Here is a 19,370-nt window from a genome sequence, read left to right on the forward strand (position 1 = left end):
AGGAGGGGGCAGAGAGGGGGGATGAGTCTCTGGAGCCAAGGCCCCAGCGCCAGGCCCCGAGGGAATGGCCTCAAGCTGCCCAGGGCAGGGTCAGGCTGGCTCTGAGGAAGGATTTCTGTGCAGAAGGGGCTGTTGGGCGTTGGAATGGGCTGCCCAGGGCAGGGGGGAGTCCCCGGGATCCCTGGGGGGGTTGAAGAGTCAGGCTGAGCCAGCGCTGAGGGATCTGGGGGAGTTGGGAACGGTCAGGGGAGGGTCATGGTTGGGCTGGAGGAGTTCAAGGGCTTTTCCAACCTAGACAACTCTGTGATTCTGTTGGCTTTTAGAAAATTGAAGCCTTCGAGCCGTGGTCTCTTTCCCCCACCGCGACCCTCGAGGTGTCTGTGCCATGTCAGGCTGGCGGAGCGCCCAGCTGCTCGGTGACACTGGCAAAGAATCCCTTCTACGCTGGACGTGCATGAGATATCACGACTTGGAGAGCAGGAAAAGGCAAGGGCTGTGTTAGAATAAGCCGTTTGCAGTACAAAACCAAAATTCAGGGCCTCGCTGGGACTTATTTAATCTACTCAGAACCGCCTGAAGGGGTTGTCTTCATACGCTCCAATAAATTTCACTTTGTGAGAAACAAGGAAAAAAAAAATCAGCAAAAGAAGCCATTTTCTGATGGTTAACTATCTGAAAAGGCAGCCGAGAAGAGCACAGCCAAGCCCGGTGACACGCTCTCAACCTCAACTCCAGCCCCGCTTCGCTGCCACAGCCGAAGGAGACTCCTCGTTTCTTCAGCAAGAGACAAGGGAGCCCCAGGTTTTATGTTCCCCAGAACAAGCAGATTTGCAATCTTTTCTTCTGGGAGGTAACTAAAAGGACAGAGAAATCGTGATGCCCTGAACTCCCCAAGAGGGCAAGGTGGGAGGGCACAAAGAGCACGTTCCCTAGAGCTCACGGCCATTTCAGACACTTGTGTCACCTGCAGCTTGCTTGTCCTTTTTTTTTTTTTTTTTAAATTTAAAAATCTCCAGAGGCCCATAAAATACATGGAAGACAAGGGACTTCAGTTTTCCAGAAGCAGCAAAAAACCCTCACCCTAAACCAAACAAGAAACCCCCCAAAATGTGTCAAAGGAGGAGCACAGGAGTGAGGATTAACCGAACGTAAGCGGGTGAGATCCCCCTGCACTCCAGGGCAGCGATGTCCTCGCTCACAAAACCTCGGCCCCGTGGGAGCACTACCCAGGTTCTGCTGAAGGAGCTGCTGACAAGGAAGAATAAATATTTTCATATCCCGAGTTCAGTTTATCTACTTTCCATCACTTGCTGCCAGTGCTAGAGACTGACAGCAAATTATCCAGCCACGCGTTACTACCTGAGAGCAGAGATGGGTTTCATTGGGCTCCTTAGTCCTCCGGGCAGACTTTTTTTTTTTTTGTGCTAAGCTGTGTCAATATGAGAAGATTTGAGAAGGTCTGTTCACAGCTGTGCAATAAAAAGACATTTACTACGAGCATTATATTGGATGTGCCAAAGATGATATCCAACTCAAACCAGTAAAACCCCCCAGAACAGCTTTCACTCTACTAGTTTCAACCCAGATGCGTTTGCAATATGCTCCAAAGATCTTCCTCCCACAGAAGACAAGCCGTGACCGTAAACTTTTTTTTTTGTGCCAGCAAAGCAGCTTAATATAAATGACATCTGGTGTGTTTAGCTAAAGTGAAGCCCCTTCCCGCGATCAAAATACGCTTTTAGACGGGGAAAAAAAAATAATAATTAGGAACGGAGTGTTTCAGACGCTAAGAAAGAGCTTTGTGCTTCTGGCACCCCCACCCCTTTGGGGATGTCGCTGTCCCAGGCTGTAATTTCCCACCGTGCCTCTGTGCTTGGCCCCGCTCAGACATCAGAGCCCTTGGCTGGAGGACTGTGACGGAGCAGCTGAGGAAGAGCTGGCCTACAGACCCTCTTTCACAACGTGCAATGGGAACAAGCCTCCGTTTCTCCCGGTGTCTCCGTGCTGAATCCAGCAGAGTTTCACCTGAGCCACTCCCACGCTGCGGCTAAAGCACAAGTCTCCTCTGCAACGGAGCACGTCTAGTCAGCTCCAAGTTCAAAGTCACATTCCCAGTCAGCTCATGCCGGTGCTCCTTAGCGGGGAGAAGGCTTGGAACCGGATTCCTCCAAAATCCGTGAGATGGGGACAGGCCTGCTGGCGAGCAGAGCACTCACCAGACACCAGGCGCTGAAATCCTTCCAGGCCGCACTCAGATTTTCAATCCCCCAAACCCCAGAGCCCCGAGATCATCACCAAGCCGTGGCACTTACACGGGCTTGCTCCCGCGTCAGGTCCAACTGCTGGGCCTGAAATGGTGAATCTTCAATCCTAGCGGTGAAGGAATCAACCACAGCCTTCCATGTATCCCCCCACTACTTCCTTCCACACAGCACAGACTATTTTATCTATTTCCCCCTCTGTCGCCACATGGAAAATGCTCAAGCTGCTGCTCCTCAGGCCGGAGTTACCTCCACGGGTGCACATCGGCCTTCGTTCACCTTCCGTCCCCAGGTGAGGAGGCCGAGCTCCTCCAGCAGCTCATCACTCAGCTGGTTTCCTAGCACTGGGGTTTCTTTCTCACAGCTTACTCCGTGATGCAGAATTCCTACACCAGGCTCCCCACGCCTTTACAAAGGCAACAGGCAACCGCGGTCCCCGACGCACAACCATTACTATCAAAAGAGAATGGTTGCAGGGTGTTTTGGTCCTGCTGCAAGCTAATTTTCAGAGCTACCACTCCTTATTCCTAGTCATCCCGCACTTAGACAAACAAAAATATGCTGTTTTGGCAGCAAAATTAACCCATTTCTAACTCACCGTTGGAAAAAAAAAACCCTCAAGACATTCACTCCACACAAATGACTCCAGACAATCCCTGCACTCGATGGCTGTTTTGAGAAGCGAGGGGGTGTAAGACCAGAGTGAGCAAGTTTGAACCACGCTGCGGCAAAAAAACTTCATTTCTGGGAAAAAAAAAAAAATTCTGGGAAAAAAAAAAACACTTCAGGAGACCATTATTAAACTTCTCCCTCAAAGAGCAACACGCACCGGTTAGTGTGAGAGCCGGCCTCCTCCCGGCCGAGGACGGGCAGTGGGAGGTTAATGCTTGGATTAGTTGATCTCCGAGGTCTTTTCCAACCCAGATGATTCTGGAATTCTGTGAGTCCAAGACTGTCGCAGCCTGAACTGTTTTGTTTTGTTTTGTTTTTTTCTCAGCCACCAGCCCTCTGCCTGCGTTAACGGCCGGGAAGTTCCGCGCCCGTGACTCAAGTCTCTTCCATCTTGTGCAGGTAGAAGCGGCTCCTGTATTAAGCCATTAAAGTATTTCAAGCCCCCACGTTGAGGGATTAAAAGCTGTTATTCCCTCTGGATTTCCCGGAGGGACCTCTGCAGGCTTTGTGGTGCAGCGAAGGCAGGAATCCACCGAGAAGCGGTGGCGCAAGAGGCACGACCTGAAGGTCTGAATCCACAGCTTCACCCAGGAAACGTTGGCAGCTGGGCAGGTGCGAGTCTGGTGTGGCGAAGGGATGGAGGAGAACCTGGAATAACCCTCCTGTGGAGCCGCAAGGCGATGTAAACCAGCAGGCCCTCCAGAACACTTGAAAAACTTGTCAAGAAAACAAGTGGCAACGACGCGGCGCTCAGAACCAGCAGGCGTTTTGAAGGGCAGATCCAGACCTGAAAAGACTGAGCTGAAGTGAATTGGATGTCTTGTTATTCGAGCGGCAAGGAGAGAGTTTTTAACCGCAAGTCCCCGAGAAAATGGAGACATGAAATACGGTTTGCAAGCTCTGCCCCTCCAGAAAAGGAACAGCAGTCGGAGCACGGGGATCCGGCACTAACAACGGCGACGGGAAAACTTACAGATAATGAAATGTAGCCCCAAAAGCTGGGTTTATTGAGGGATAGAGAACCTGTAGAAGACGGAAAAACCCCGGTTACTAACGGCTGCGAGAGCTACAGAGAGCTGGCAGCTCCACGCAGAGCCCGCAGAGCCCTCGCTCGGCCGTGCAGCCGGGGGGGGCCGGGCCCATCGCCCCGCTCCGGCGTTCCCAGACCCGCCGCTGACCTTGCCTTGGTTTTGTGCTGGCCATTTTCTGTCGTGCTGGCCATCAGAGCAGCTCCCGCGGCCGAGTGACAGAGCCGCGGGGCGGGATGGAGCGGGAGCAGCAGGCTGCTGGGCTGGGACCAGGAGAAGGGCGACATCACACCCAGAACAGGGTGACATCACACCAGAACAGGGTGATAGCACACCCAGAACAGTGATGTTACACACCCAGAACAAGGTGACGTTCACACCCGTAACAGGGTGACATAACACTCAGAACAGGGTGACGTCACACCCATAACAGGGTGACATAACACCCAGAACAGGGTGATGTTACACATCACACCCAGAACAGGGTGACGTCACACCCAGAACAGGGTGACCACACCCAGAACAGGGTGATGCTCATACCTGTAACAGGGTGACATCACACCCAGAACAGGGTGACGTTACACATCACACCCAGAACGAGTGACGTCACACCCAGAACAGGGTGACGTTACACATCACACCAACAAGTGACATCACACCCAGAACGAGTGACGTCACACCCAGAACAGGGTGATGTTACACACCAAGAACAGGGTGATGTTACACCCAGAACAAGGTGACATTCATACCCGTAACAGGGTGACATAACACCTAGAACAGGGTGATGCTCATACCCGTAACAGGGTGACATCACACCCATAAAAGGGTGACGTCACACCCTTTTTCCAGGAGAAGACACCCTGCCAACGGGCCGCTGCAGGACGCTCAGTCCACACAAATCGTTCCGTTCCGACTGTCCTCCAGGAGCCTGTTTACCCGACGAGCTTCCCACAAAGTGCCAATCACAGCCGGTCGGTAACCCCCTTCCTGGAAGGAGGGGGAAGCGGCGCTGCCCTGAGCGAGGCCGTCAGTTCTCTGCTCCTCACAGAGCTCCAGGCGCCGCTGTAGGCACTCCACCTAGCGGCTTACAGACCATTTATAATTAATGATGCTAATGTTCTAGCGAGAGCCAATGGAGCCGCCAGGACGCAGCCTAGAGACCCGTAATGCATTTGTGAATGCTCTCGTCCTTCATCCAGGGGGCTGAGCCCAGACGCCTCAACCCAAAACGCGCCACGGGACCGCCGAAGCCACCGAAGTTCAGGCGAGCACCACGCGGCGGGGCCCCAGGGCCGAGCAGCTGGGTTTAAAGGTGGCTCCTGGGGGTGTTTCTTCTTCCTGCGACGGACAGAAAGCAAACGTGCAAAGGCAGAAGCCTCCCACACGAACTTGTGGCGATAAGGCTGGGCCCAGACCTGCCAAAAGACACGATGCGTCCCAGGGAGCGGCAAACTAATTGTTTTAGGCAGCTGATTGCTTTTCCAGAAAAGTGGAAAGAACGGCCCCCGAGCCAGGGACACACAGGTTTACGCTGCTGTGGATTTAGTGGCGGGTTCTCTACTCACGAGTCATTCGACAGAGCCTGTACAGTTGCTGGAGGACTCATGAAGAATTTGTTGGCCACACGCAGGATTCTGCTGCCTTAAGGTCACTTTTCGGTCGCTCAAGGTCGGCCACACACCAGGTTTTTTTTCCCCTCAAAGCCACGCTGGGCAAGTCGCTTTGCTCACTTGGAAGGGAAAGCAGAGGCGGAGCCACCTCTGCTGCCTACAGACCCCCAACGACCACCTTCCACCCACCGCCACCTCCCAACAGCTTACAGGACAATCGACTTTCCTCTCTCCCCTTGCAAAGAGCCTGAGGAGAAGCACAGCCCAGATGCAAGGCCAGGCCCTTGTACCCGGGGCAAAGCAAAGATGAAGGGAATCACCCAGAACGACCTCAGAGGCGAAGCAGGTTCCCTCCCCTCCCGTGAGCACCAGAGGTGTGAGAGAAGCAATCTGCAAGCACAAGAGAGAGTAATGAAACCCAAGAAAAGGGAACACAGCGTGGAGGAAATATTTTTTCCCCTGCAAAACTGTCTTCTCAAAATCTCCCCCCACTGCCCTGCTTCAGCCAGAGGGAATGGAGGGCTGCTCGCTCTGTTTTCCATAAGACCCAGAACCAAATTCCTTAGAAACAGTGGTGAGGAAGCCAGGCATAAAATAAACTTCACTGATGTCAGATTCATTCCACTTTGTGGAGAGGTAAACAAGAAAAAAAAAACCAAAAAAACAAGCAGCGCTTTAAATCAAGATTTATAAAGGTGCCCGAGGGAATCGGACACCCACAGCCCCGCACTGGCCTCAAGAGGTATTAAACTTAAACTCTGAGTGTCGGTGCAAGGCTTACAACTGGCAGATGACACACAGCTCCCGCTCTCTGGGAGGGCAGCCAGTTCCTGGTGCATCACTTAGAGACTCTCCTTCACAGAATTCCGGGAAAAAGGCACAGAAGGATGAGCAGCAGTGCCCTGACAGTCTCTAGAGGTGAGGCAGTATTTACTAGCGGGACCCAAGACCGACCATTTCGCCTCCCAACCCAACAGCAAACACTGGGTGAGCCAAAACCCCGTGGGAGTTTAACTGGGTGCAAGTAAGAGCCTGGAGTAAGAATCCAGTGCTAGAACAGGACAGCAGACCTTAGCCCCAATGACCTGAACACCCTGGTGCAGCCTCGGGCAAGAGACAATAGTTGTGCTTTGCGGGAGGGAAAGAAAAAAAAAAAAAATCACAAGGGCAAATCCCAGCACCAGGCACTAAGTGAGTGTCAGACTGTAACCCCGTGGCAGGGAAGGAGGCTCCCGAGGTCTCACAGCCTCCACCTGAGGCCTCCAAGAAGCCCGATGCTGTGTTTGGGGTCACGGGCCTGCCCGCCAGGCCACGGGGTCTGTAATGGGTTTGGATTGTGTTCAGAAGGTCCCTCCATGGCTCTTAAAGCCCAGGCTGTGCTCCTGAGACAACTGGAAGCTGGAGCAGAGAGGAAGCCAGCAGCAGCCAGGCTTCTCTTGGATAAAGCCTTAAAAACAATGTGTTGAGGAAAGAAATCTCCGGGCAAATTCTCCTGCCTTTTCCGCCCCCCTGTCCCCACATACATACTGCTTCATGGCTATCAGCTTGGAGTCCATGCTCTCCTGCTTTCCCTTCATCACCTGGATGTCAGTCAGTAACTTGGTCACGTTGTCTTGCCGAACCTTTATATCCTCGTTCTTTATACTGGATACCTGGAGACAGAAAGGAAGATGTCAGTGGTGCTTCCTTCCTACAAAACGGTTATTTAAGCTTCAAAGTCAATACTGGAAATCATTCACCTCCCCTCTCTAGACCAACCCCTGCCTTCACACCCGAGCGCAGGACCTAAAACCAAGTTTTCTCCAAGTTTTCTGCAAGCAAGTTGCTAATTGGAAAGATCAAACTCTGTCGCAGCCTAAAAAAAAAAAAAAAAAAATATTATCTTTTTGGATCCGAAATACGGCGCTCAGATAAAACTGAAGGCCTGCACAAGAGCTGTTTGCCCACGCAAACCTTCACCAAAGAATCTCCTGGCTCGCTGCCTGTTTATGACAGTCCTAAAATTAAAACTTCGCGGCCACAAAGACCAGGGAGCGCATTCGCCCGGCAAACGGGAACCAAACTTCCTTCTCGCACGCGTTCAGAAGTCTCTGCTGCGTGCAGTGAGCTGAATAACGGTCTTGGCAATTAAGAAAGTCATTAGTGGGGCTGAGAAAATCCAGAGGAAGGCGGCAGATGAGCTCGCTGCAGCCGAGGCCCCCAGGCAGAACCGTGAGCCTCTGCCCGAGATCCCTGGGCAGCTGCTGGTCGCTTGGCATCCTCATCATTTCCACTACAAGTGTTAAAGCAGCCGAGGGGAAGATTCTGAGCAGAGGATTTTATTTTTCTGATAAAATACTCACGAGAAATGACACCCAGGCATGTTTCACAAGGGCCGCACCACGTGAGAAGTCTATGAATCTGCCAAGTGTTATAGGGGTTAACACGTCTCACCTATTCACTAGCAGCTTCCCTCCACTTCGCTTGCCAGCGGGTCATATATCTTTAAGATCTCTTTACATCCTTCTAAGGCGTTTGCCCACTGTGAAAATGTCCAGAGGAACTAAAATGCCTCAGTGAAAATGGCACTGACGGATATTTGAGAGCATCCTGGGATAGACGGGAGAGCGAGCTGCTCTCTACACATTGCTTTGATTAATATTTGGGACAGAATGACAAAAACATGTTTCTCCAGCCCACACTTCAGGCCTAATAAATTAGCCTGGAAAGTTGCTAAAGCATTTCTGGAACTCCTGATACCAACTGCTGCTCTACCACGTCTTCAGCACATGGACTGCGAGTCTGCAGTTGGAGAAACGGGGGCAGTTGTGAAGCATCTGCGAGTGTAAAGGGAAAAGGCGTAAAGTTTCCGTGTGGGATGCACGGGAGGTTAACACATTTAAAATAACTCAGGTCCTTCCTTTTCCTCCCTTCACTACTACGTCTGACGTTATCTTCGCACGTCTGTGTGAGTACACAGCGTACGGGCTTATGTTTCATTCCTTGATGCATTCTGAGCAAAGGCTGCAGCTCGATGAGCGATCACTCTGCCTCCGACTGGAAGGTACAATTGCTCTTCAGTCTCTCCAGAGGATGCAGCAAACTTCCCTCCACCAAGCTAAACTCAAACAGATGCTACTTGCTCAGAAAAACAGGAAAAATATAGCGACCTTGCTTACTGAACTCAGAAACAATTTGGCTCGCGAGGCCAGAGCGCTGGCTGCTTTCTGTTGGTGCTGGGGGAGAGAGGGGAAGTCTCCAGCGGTGCCGTGAAGAACCCAACACGGAAAACCTTGGGGAAAAGCCCCACGACGAGCAGGGACTGGCCCCGAGGACCCGGGGGCAGCTGGTCACCAGGACGGGCTGTGGCTCGTAGCCAGGGAGAGGGCAGAGGCAGCGCCGCTGGCACACACCGGCACGCCGGCGCCCCTCCACCCTTACAGCACACTGATGCTTTTCAGCTTAACCCTCTGTTTTTAAACAGTTTAATGGAGAGCGAGATCTGTTGTCTAAACTTACGCTGGTTACTTTCCTCTTGATGTTCTCCAGGAGATGTTCCTGGCCTCGGATGAAGTAGGGATGCTGGAATTCGGTATCGTCTTTCTCTGGCTTCACCAATCCTCCCTGCTCGATGTGGACGACCTTGCGAAAGCCATCTGGAAATCCAAGGGCACACAAGTGGAGAAAAGGCTTAGCAGGCTAAACGGGAACTTGAGAAAGCAGAAACTAGCACAGGTTCCCCTCGTCCGCTTGAACGCCCGCTGCTCCATCCCTGTGTATTGCTTTCTAACCGATCTCACCCAAAAAAACGCTGCGTGGAACGAGACACCCCCCTTGCACCGAGTGGCTTTGGACAGAGGCTTGCGCTGAGCCTCGTGGCAGCGCTCGAGCCGTCCCCAGCCACCAGATCCTGCCCCTGCTCCTCCCCTCCTGCCTTTCCAACGCCGAGCAAGATAAGGGCAGACATATACTGCAACAAAGCTTTTCTTCAAGCATACCACTGAGAAGAGACTCCAAGATTTAGCACACGCTCTGGGCAATCCCAGGGGGCCTCTGTTTTATTTATTTGGGGAATAAAATGGTTTCTGAGAGCGACTCGCCCCGTACGCCGCAGCAGCCGTGATGCAGATGAAGCAGCGCTGCCTATCGCCTCGCGATTGAATGAAACCAGGAACACCTGAGAGACAAAACCACGCACGTGCCCGTCCACACACCACGGGAGAGGAGTTGGGACTGCATGTAACCGAAGTTCTCCGTTTCAGGAGCCCGGTCCCTGCTCGCAGCACCTCACCCCGCCAGCCCAGCGTGCCGCTGGCACACCTAGATGAAATGTGCACGTCCCAGGGCACTGGAGGCACCCTGAGCCTTAACCTGAAAATAAAGAGGAGTTTTCTTAGAGTAAAGGAGAACCCCAAGGCACAGAAGGGAAATAAATGACTTCCCGGAGGCTTCAGAGCCTTTCCAGAAAAGTCCTGCCTAAATGAGCTGTACAGCACTGCGAGGGGAGAGCTGAGTCTCTGCAAACAGGGTGAGTAGCCCTGAAGCAGACATTCCAGTTAATCTACTCACCTTTACGCTAAACACCCCCCTTTTTTTTTTTAACTGGTCTACTCCATCGTAAGAAATACAAACCCACAGCCTTTGTCTCATTCTAATAGGTGGCAATTAAAACCATCCTGGCTGCAAGCAATTCCCCAGAAGTACAGCGGCAAGCACCACTCTGTTATTTTGGCAGGAACACAACCTCCAGGTGAGGGGGACGGTGCAATTCCTCTGCTCTGGGAAATGAAGGGAGAGGCACGGACAGCGCGTCCGCAACCGCTCAGGCACAAGTTACACGCCAAAGTCTCCAAGTGCACTTAAAACACCTAAAAGCCACTCAAGAAGAGAGTACAGCGCATCAGAGTTTGTTTGGGTCTCGGCGTTTCTGTAAACTGCTTGGATAAATCAAGTTATTTAAGTTTCCCACAGCTGTGGTTAGAAGAAAAAAAAAAACAAAACAAAACAGAAAAGCTTCCTGCACTTGCAGCAGAGAGTGGTTTAGAGAAATCACACCTTATTGCGGTGACATGACCCAGTTTTTGGTTTTTCAAGTCATCCGTATAAACCAAAGGCCCGGTCCCGAAGCGCAGAGTGTGCCCCACAGCTATTCAAAGGGCTGGTGTTGAAAGGTAATGAAAATGTCATCCTCTCCAATAACATCGGAATGCTCTCCGCAGCCCACATCTGGAGCATTAACGCTAATCCCCAATATAACCTCCACGAGAGAGGGGGATGAAAGGCATCCTTTATGCTGCTGCCCATCACGGGAACACGCAGCCACGGCGTAACCGTGCGCGGGGAGGAAGCCGAGCAGACTCTGCCATGAAGGAACGTCTCTGGGATAATCCCGGAACGCTCCAGGAAGCGGCGGCTCCGAGCGCTCCCATCAATCGCGGAGCTTTACGCAGCCAGGCAGCTCTCGGCTCCCTCGCACGTCCGAGGGGTGAGGGGAGGATTAAGCAGGACAGGCAGGGAAAACCGGGACGGGGGGAGCCTGGAGAAGAAGAATATTGCTTGATGAGTCGAGGGCAGGGAACCGGGAGCATGGAGATACTTGGTCAGAGCAGCAAAAGCTTTGGACAAATTCCAAACCTGAAACACCAGCTCTGGTTCAGTTTGTCCATACAGCACCCGGGACAGGAGCGGAGGTGGCCCCAGACAAACTTTCCACCCGAGCTTGCAGCAAATTCACAGAATCATCTGGGTTGGAAAAGCCCTTGAACTCCTCCAGCCCAACCATGACCCTCCCCCTGACCGTTCCCAACTCCCCCAGACCCCTCAGCGCTGGCTCAGCCCGACTCTTCAACCCCTCCAGGGATCCCGGGGACTCCCCCCTGCCCTGGGCAGCCCATTCCAACGCCCAACAGCCCCTTCTGCACAGAAATCCTTCCTCAGAGCCAGCCTGACCCTGCCCTGGGCAGCTTGAGGCCATTCCCTCGGGGCCTGGCGCTGGGGCCTTGGCTCCAGAGACTCATCCCCCCTCTCTGCCCCCTCCTGGCAGGGACTTGCCGAGGGCCAGGAGGTCTCCCCTCAGCCTCCTCTTCTCCAGACTGAACCCCCCCAGTTCCCCCAGCCGCTCCCCAGCAGACCTGTGCTCCAGACCCTGCCCCAGCTCCGTTGCCCTTCTCTGCCCACGCTCAAGTCATTCAAAGGCCTTTTTGGGGTGAGGGGCCCAGAACTGAACCCCCTCAGCGAGGGGCGGCCTCCCCAGTGCCGAGCCCAGGGCTCAGATCCCTTCCCTGTCCCTGCTGGCCATGCCAGGGCTGACACCAGCCAGGATGCCGTTGCCCTCCTTGGCCCCTGGGCACACTCTGGCTCATTCTCACCCCCCAGTCCCTCTCTGACCGGCAGCTCTCCAGCCACTCCTCCCCAGGCCTGGAGCCCCCCTGGGGGTTGTTGTGGCCCAAGGGCAGCCCCTGGCTGATCAGAGGTTTTGCCCCTGGCTCTGCCCGTAATGGTGACCAAGGCCATGACACGAATCCCCGGCTCTGGAGAATGTCATGACCCTCGCTCGGGTTTTGCAGAGGGTTTTGCAGCCTGAGGACCAGCTCAGCAGCACCCTCACGCTGCTGGACGCGTCACCCAGCGGGATAATGAACCGCAGAGTCCCCGCAGGGGAACGGGTAACACCACTATGCTAAACACAACGCGATCCGAGAAGCTGAACAAGCAAATCCCACAAAACTAAGTGTGGAAGATCACGTTCCGCCTCGAGGATCTTTTTCTTCGCTGCGCGTCCTTTAACGATCCCCGTCCTTCAAGCAAACGCAACAAGCAGTGTGGGGACAAACTCCGAATTTCCTTTCGAGTTCGGACACACATCTACGTTATCCCTCGACTCTAAAATAAACTAAAATCCTCAAACTGTCACCAAGCACACGCTAAGAAATCCCTTTCATAAGGCGAGTAAATCAACGCCTCTGTAAGACAGATTGGGAAGAACAGGATCAATGTTAAAAACCAGATTAAGCACAGGAAAAAAAAGTTCCAAAGAGCTGAACTAGTTGGCGTAGATGATCTTCAAAGTCTTTTCCAACGAGGGTGATTCTGTGAATACGGGATTTACTCATTTTCTAGCATCCGACTCACTTTTTTTCCCCAGAAGCGCTGAACCACTTGGGGAAGGTGGTGGTAGGAAGAAGTTTGAGCCCTCTCTTAGCCTGGCCTGGGAGATTGATCCCTTCTTTTTTGCTCCTTTTTAAAAGAACAGTCCACCGCTCAGATATGCTTTTTTCCCATCCCCTCTTTCCGTTCCAGCTCTTCTATCCCTGTCACAGAAAGGAGGGGCTGGTGCCTGGAATAATGTTCTTCCCCTGCCCTTCACCGCCCTGTAACTATTCCGGAGGTGTCCGGCCATCCCGTGTGTGACCACGGGTAAGGAGCCCAATGACATCCCTGTTCTCCTGGCAGGATTTGGTGTTTTGGGCAAAGCTCTCCTCAACGGTGGTGGGAAGTGGAGCATTCCCTCATTCTCTGGGAACTCTTGACCCTTCTCAGAGAGCTGGGCAAGCCGGTGCCACTTTTCGCATACACATGTGTGCAAGTAAAAAAAAAAAAAATCCCAAACAAAACCCAAAGCAAAACGCAGGAAGACCAGAAAAGGTGAGGTTGAACCAACTGAATTTTCTTCCACGACAAGACAGCAAGCTTTATCAACAGAAAAGCAGGAGACACCTCCACCAAAGCATGACAACCCCGAAGCAGGACAATCAGCAAGATAAAAGTGATAAAGTATGGGCACAAACCCAAAGAAAAAGCCTTGTTTAGGGAGCAGTAAGCAAAAAATCTTGTAGCCCTGGGTACAGGAGCGCGGGGCCAGGCCTGCTTGGTGTCTCTGTTAACATCATGAAGGACTGACTGGAGCGTGTTTGCTGAAGCGGCCGATAATATCACACCTGGGGAGGCGTGCTGAAAGGCGGGATGGCAATTCGGAGTGATCTGGACAAGAGGAATGGAAGTCTCTGCTGACAAACACAAGGTACGACTCTGCAGTGGGAGTAAAACCGAAGAAATACGGGAGGGAAAACCAGTGGGTAGGTGGGAGCTGGACAGAAGATGGTTTGAACACTGCAGCGGGTCGGGAACCGAACACAAAAGTCTGTTCCCAGTGCTGAGAAAAAGGGCAGGGCCAAAAAGGGATGTGCACAGAAATCTGGTCTTCGGGGGAGACAAACCACTCGTTTTTATCCCACCCAGCGGTACACCCAGCGCTGGCTCCTGCACTTCAACACAGAGACGGACCAAAGTCAAGTTCCGGGAGGAATGTAAATGATTAAAGGCTGGAAAACAACCGATGAGAATGAACAAACCAGGCTGTTTGCTCTCAAAAATAAATAAAAAAAACAAAGCTAGGACTGAGGAGAGGTAGCAAATTTTCAAAGCCGCGAAGGCTGATGCAAAGGGAGCGGGGATAAATCTCTGCGCATCATCTGCAGCAGACAGGAAAGCAGCGGAGGATTTCAACCGTAGCTGGGAGGGTTTGGGTTAGACATCCCGCCACCAGCTCCACCGTCCTCACGGTAACGGCATGAACTTAAGGAAGCTCGATTACTGGGGGCTTGGAAAATACGGGTTAGGTGTAAAATCATCTGGAACAACACAAAGGAAGTTGATCCTGCCTTGAAGCAGAGGGTTGGACCCAGCGATTGTGAGGTCCCTCCAGCCCTATTTGTTACGATTCTACGGATTATTTTTTAAAAAATAATTGCTAGTAGAGCGAGTTCAAGTCAACGCCTGCTCTACACAATGCTGGCAGCAACCCCCCCCTCAAGAAAACGAGTGGAAAACGTCACACGCGGGTGGGCCTGTCTCACTGGAAGCGTCCTCCTCCACGACTCAGGACGGCAAAAAGCGCCATCGCAAACACTAACGATGGGACAACACCAGGAAAACGTCCAGAACTCCTGCGCTAACAACCAGGGAAATTCGCAGGGTCTGAAGCTCTTTATATCTAGCAGGAGTTTTCAGCTTTAGAAGTTGTTATCCCCCTTCAACAGAGGCCAAGCTTAAAACTACCCCTTGGTCCCCAAAACCTGAGGGACTGCAACGCAAGCAAATGCTCTCAGTGAAATGTCCAACCCGGGCAGAGCAGGGGAACCTTATTTTAGGTCAAGCTTTGCCCTTTGCACTCCGAGCTGCCCAGAGATACTTACACATGTTGAGCTGCCGCACAAAGCTGGCCATGTTGTTGTGTTTGAAGTACTTTGGAAGCACCTCCTTGGCAAACTGGCCCTGGTCAAACACATGGAAGCTGCTTCCGCTCTGTCAAAAAAAACAAAACGAAGACGTTATCGACCACCGCTGCACAGAAAGAGAGGAGCCCGCCTGCCCCTTCGTTTCACAAACATAAATTCTCCGTTGCTGCGGGTGAAATCAGTAACGTGGTGGCGGGTCGGGGTGTAGTTTCTGAGCTTTGCTGGAAGCTGCTGCCATCGGACCAACGCAAGCTCCACAAGCACGGCTCCGAGGGCCTCAACTACACCCTTCGGGTCCCGGCGCAGGCAGCGTTTAGCATGTCGCTGCGTCTCGGCTGAGCCAGCCTAACTGCCCACAGGAGCTTTCTCAGCCAGCGGGGGCTAAACCCCATTTCCTCACACGCGGCCCAGAAGACCAACGTGGATCTGCTGCGGAGCCGGCGACTCTTTTAAGCCAGGATCAAACTACTAATGGGGCAGAACCAGCAGAGCCCAACTCCCCAGAGACTTAAAAAACCCAGCCCAGGAGGTTAAGCAGGCTGCAAAGATTAAACACCAATTTGCACAACTGCAAATCTATTAATTCCCAATTAACTTGTTCTCGTATCTACGGCAACAGCCAACAATCTTCCGAGCAAATTAAGACAACGAGGCCAGCCTGAATTTAAACACCAACATCTGCAAACAAACGAAGCCAAGTCTGTGTCCCGGCAGTCCCGGGCAGCTCGCCGTGCCCATGCCAACAAGGCCCAGGGCTGGCAGAGCGAGAGCAACGCTGGCTAATGAGCTTTAATTTTTCACCACAACCGATAAGACATTTTCTATGTGTTGATTTAAAAAGTATGAAGAGGTGGGAGATGGGAGGAAGCGTTCCCGACCCTCTAAACCCTGAGGTATTTCTGCTATCGGAGTTTGGGAGACGCGTTATCGCCAACAGAATGGCGCGCGCCAAGAATAACTAGTTGTTTTGACTATTATAACTATCTTGACTAGTAGTCAGGATCGTATTTCAGCCACTTAAGCTTTCAGGTCTGCGGTGCTGCTTTATCAAGTCTGGTTTCTATTACCATTCTGGCACGCTGAGCGGGAATTATATTGTCAACACAAGCATCTGCAAAACAGCAAAAGAAGGGATTTTCATTCTGGCAAAGTGACACAAGAACTCCAAGTGCGTTTTACAACCTGGATTTTCTTCCATGACAAAGTCCTGCTCCTGCTAATATCATCCACGCCGGACCAGCACGCAGGGCTGGCCGGGGCCCGGAGGGGAGCCGAGCTCAGCCCAACGGCCAGGCATGGCACGGCCGCGAGCGCCCGGGCTTCCCAGTTCAAAGGCAAAGCGGCAGGGCCGGGCCAGACCACCCAGGCGACAGCAGAGGGACGGTACCTCCACAGCTCCGGTGTGCGTGTGTGTGTGTGTCCCAGTTCGAGGAAAAGACCTTCACGAGGAGGGGCTGCTGCTTCAATATTAAGCTCGGCCTTGCTGCACAAGGCCAGCAGCCCGTTACGGTGCCGAGCAACAAGACAAACACCAAGAAAAGTGCCACGGCTACACAGCATGAGAGTCCCAGCCCCAACCCCCAGGGGAAGGATGAGGCCAAGGCCCTTCTGAGCTGATTCAGAGCATCAGATCAAATATCCACGAGACTTGATTTTCAGACAGGAGTGTCTTACTTTTGAAGTCACTGGGCAAACTCAATGCAGGAAAAAAAAACCCAAACAAAACCCAACACTCCCCCCCCAAAAAAAGACTTCAAAAGATTCTGCCTGCCAATAACAAAACCAGGTGAAGGTTTATTAAAAATTGACAGTTTGGGCTTTTTGGTCCACGGATGAGTTTCTTTACTCCTTCAGAGGCTTCGCCTTCATTTGAGTATTTGGGGTTTTTTTTATGGTCCTTTACCCTTTATCCAATTTTTTAACGAGTACTCTGAGTGGATTCTAATAGAAAAAAAAAAAAAATCCAGCAGAGAGATGGCAAGGCAGGAAGGAGGCACACACTACCCGCCTCCTAAAGATGGCAAACCACTACAAAGAAAACATCGCTGAGTCCCACTCCACGGTTTTCTGTTTTGCTGGAGCTGCTCCACGCCAGAGCTTTTTTTTTTTTTTTTTTTTTTTTTTACCCCCAAAGTAAACAAGCTTGCCGGTGGTCTTCTCTCTGCGACAGCCGCTCGCTGGACGTCGCCGCATCCAAAACACTCCGCGCCCTTTCATCTACGTCCAGATCCCCCGGCTCCTGCCCAGAACCTCCCCAGGGGTCCATCCACGCTGCTAACCACCGTCACAGATCTTCCTCTAGTTTCGTGGGAGGGCGCCTACTAGATCCATCCACTTCACGAAGTCTCACCCAAATCTCAACGCGGTGCCTTCTCCTTCCGAGGAAAGGGGGAGGGAGAGGGACCTGGGGACAGGCTCTCACCCCTCAGATCTATCAGAAGCACCACACCGGGGATTTCCTTTACAATGTTGTTTGAGATTCATCCTAAAATTTGTATTTTTTACCGCCGTACCTCCAGTTATTGGCAATACTCCCATTTCCGGTGTGTTTATGGCCGGTTTACGCACGTTTTCTTGCACTCACACCAACTACCTTCCGCTTAGCCAGCTCTCCTCCCTTGCTGGTGTCAGGCCGCTGCCCAAAGGGGCACGAGACTTGAGACTGAGCCCATACGGAATTTACAGGGAAGCCACCCCAAATTACACTGTCTGCGACAGGATTATTCCCACGGTTAGGGCTAAATCAACCCTGCACAGGCGTTAAACCCAATTCCGCCTCATTTTTATCATGCCAGTTCTCGAGGCGGTCTGGATTCTCCTGCGCGGCATCCCAAACCTTTGCGGTGTTAACCAAGCCCAGGAGTGTTTTGTGAAAATTCTCTCAGCGCGCCTCCTGTGCCAAAACCATTACAAAAACTCCGTTCAAGACGACTGTTCCAAGATTTCATCTTCCAGCAGCTCTGCCATGACCCCTCTCCAGACCAAGCGACCCTCCGAAAACTGTTGTCTGTGCTTCAGCCAGTCTCTCCCCCACAATTCTTTACATTAATCCTCATCTTCTCCGCTTTCATTTACAATTTTCCACGCAGCGGAGGATCAGATGCTTTGCGGAAGTCCAGACACATTAGATCTGTCCCGATTCCTTTATCCAAAAAAAGGATTTCACATCCAGAGGAGAAGAGGTACAACCAATTCTTGGTAAATCCATGTCATATTTTATCCCGTTTCCATTTACTGCCATGGCTTTAGTTATTCTCCTCTTTGGAATCATTTCCAAAGCGCTTCAAACCGCTGAAGCCTAACTAAGTCATTAACGCTCCTCTTAAAATCAAATCACTTATACAAATGACGTTCAGCATCTTTCTTGGGGTGACTGCTTATGCTGCAGAAAGGGGGCGAGGAGGCTCCTGTTCTCCCTCGCTGTTCAGGGATGCAAACCCAAGGCTCTTGGCTGCTCGGGCTGGACAAAGTCCGCCCCCCCCCGGCCGGAATTCCCGCTGGGCACCTGCTCGCCCACCCCGCTGGGCCCACGCTCGGTGTTAACAATGCGACCGGTGGTGGGCGCAGGGCTCGGACCGTTTCACAGCCAGCACTGGGGTTTGTTGGAAAAGGAAGAAACAAACACAGGCAGATCTCTTCACAGGGCAGGGCTCTGTGAAAGTTCGGGCAGTAAATGAATTACAGCTTCTCTTGCATAACTCTGATAGACTTTTATCTCGACGTGTTCCAAGTCTAGCTCAGACAGCATCAAACATTTCAGCACAGATCAGGTTGTTCCGTCAGAAGCCTCAGCTCTCCCTATGCGGGGGACAACACCAAGTCAAACTGACTCATGTAACACGAGATATTTGCAGCCTTCTGGCCAGCACCACACTTGCTCCGGGTCCAGACGGGCTCTGGCCACCCACCGCACGCTCCAGGTCTCCACATCTGCGCTGGCACCCTTCCGCTCTTCCCATCCTCCTCCCGCAAAGCCTCCCAGGCTTGAGACACCGTTAATTCTTCTGGCAGACGACAAAGGAGGCGCCCCAGAGGATTTTCTGAAACCGATGCTTGGGGCTGAAAAGTCACTTGAGTAGGGAAAGTGGCGGCAGAGTTTAGGCTCGGTGTGGAAAGCTCTCCTTCCTAGTCCAGGCAGAGCCACCACACACGAGGGGATTCTCTCCGGGCTGCCAACACGTGCTCTGTAGCAGGTTCACAGACCTCAAGCCTTACACGTTTCCTCACTGACCTGTTCACAATTCAGATTGCAGAAGAGCACCTGTGCTCAGCAAACATCTTGTCACCCCGTTTACAGACATCATAGTACTTCTAGAACCAAATAAAACTGCTCAAACTTTGCTGCTCCTCCCTTCCTGATGGCATTGAACATCTGAAGGGGCCACAAGTGGCAGGACTGGATGGAGGAGGACGGCTGTAAGTCATTCCACACACAGTTGCAAGCAGAGCTGTACATTACAGCTAAACATACAGAGGCTTTGGGGCCCTCCCTTCAGGAGCGTCGTGTGCCTCCAGCCCCAGAGCTGCCCCCACAGCCCTACGCTTTCAGAGCTTTCACACCAAAGTTTCGCTCTGTACCTTCTG

General features: G+C 52.3%; 1 protein-coding gene across 1 annotated transcript in view; it reads right to left on the reverse strand.

Moving 5' to 3' along the window:
• Nucleotides 1-15,892, reverse strand: part of LOC113490886 (heat shock factor protein 1-like) — a 41,204-nt gene extending 25,312 nt beyond the window's left edge. The window contains exons 1-4 of the mRNA XM_026867498.1: nt 15,854-15,892; nt 14,745-14,853; nt 9,070-9,206; nt 7,099-7,223 (exon numbers count right to left, since the gene is read on the reverse strand). Of these exons, the coding sequence (XP_026723299.1) occupies nt 7,099-7,223; nt 9,070-9,206; nt 14,745-14,853; nt 15,854-15,856 (374 nt within the window). The 5' untranslated portion in view covers nt 15,857-15,892. The remainder of the gene's footprint in view (nt 1-7,098; nt 7,224-9,069; nt 9,207-14,744; nt 14,854-15,853) is intronic.
• Nucleotides 15,893-19,370: the final 3,478 nt, after the last annotated feature.

Source organism: Athene cunicularia, unplaced genomic scaffold (genome assembly GCF_003259725.1).
Source record: "Athene cunicularia isolate RWA unplaced genomic scaffold, athCun1 SCF_58, whole genome shotgun sequence".
NCBI lineage: Eukaryota > Metazoa > Chordata > Aves > Strigiformes > Strigidae > Athene > Athene cunicularia.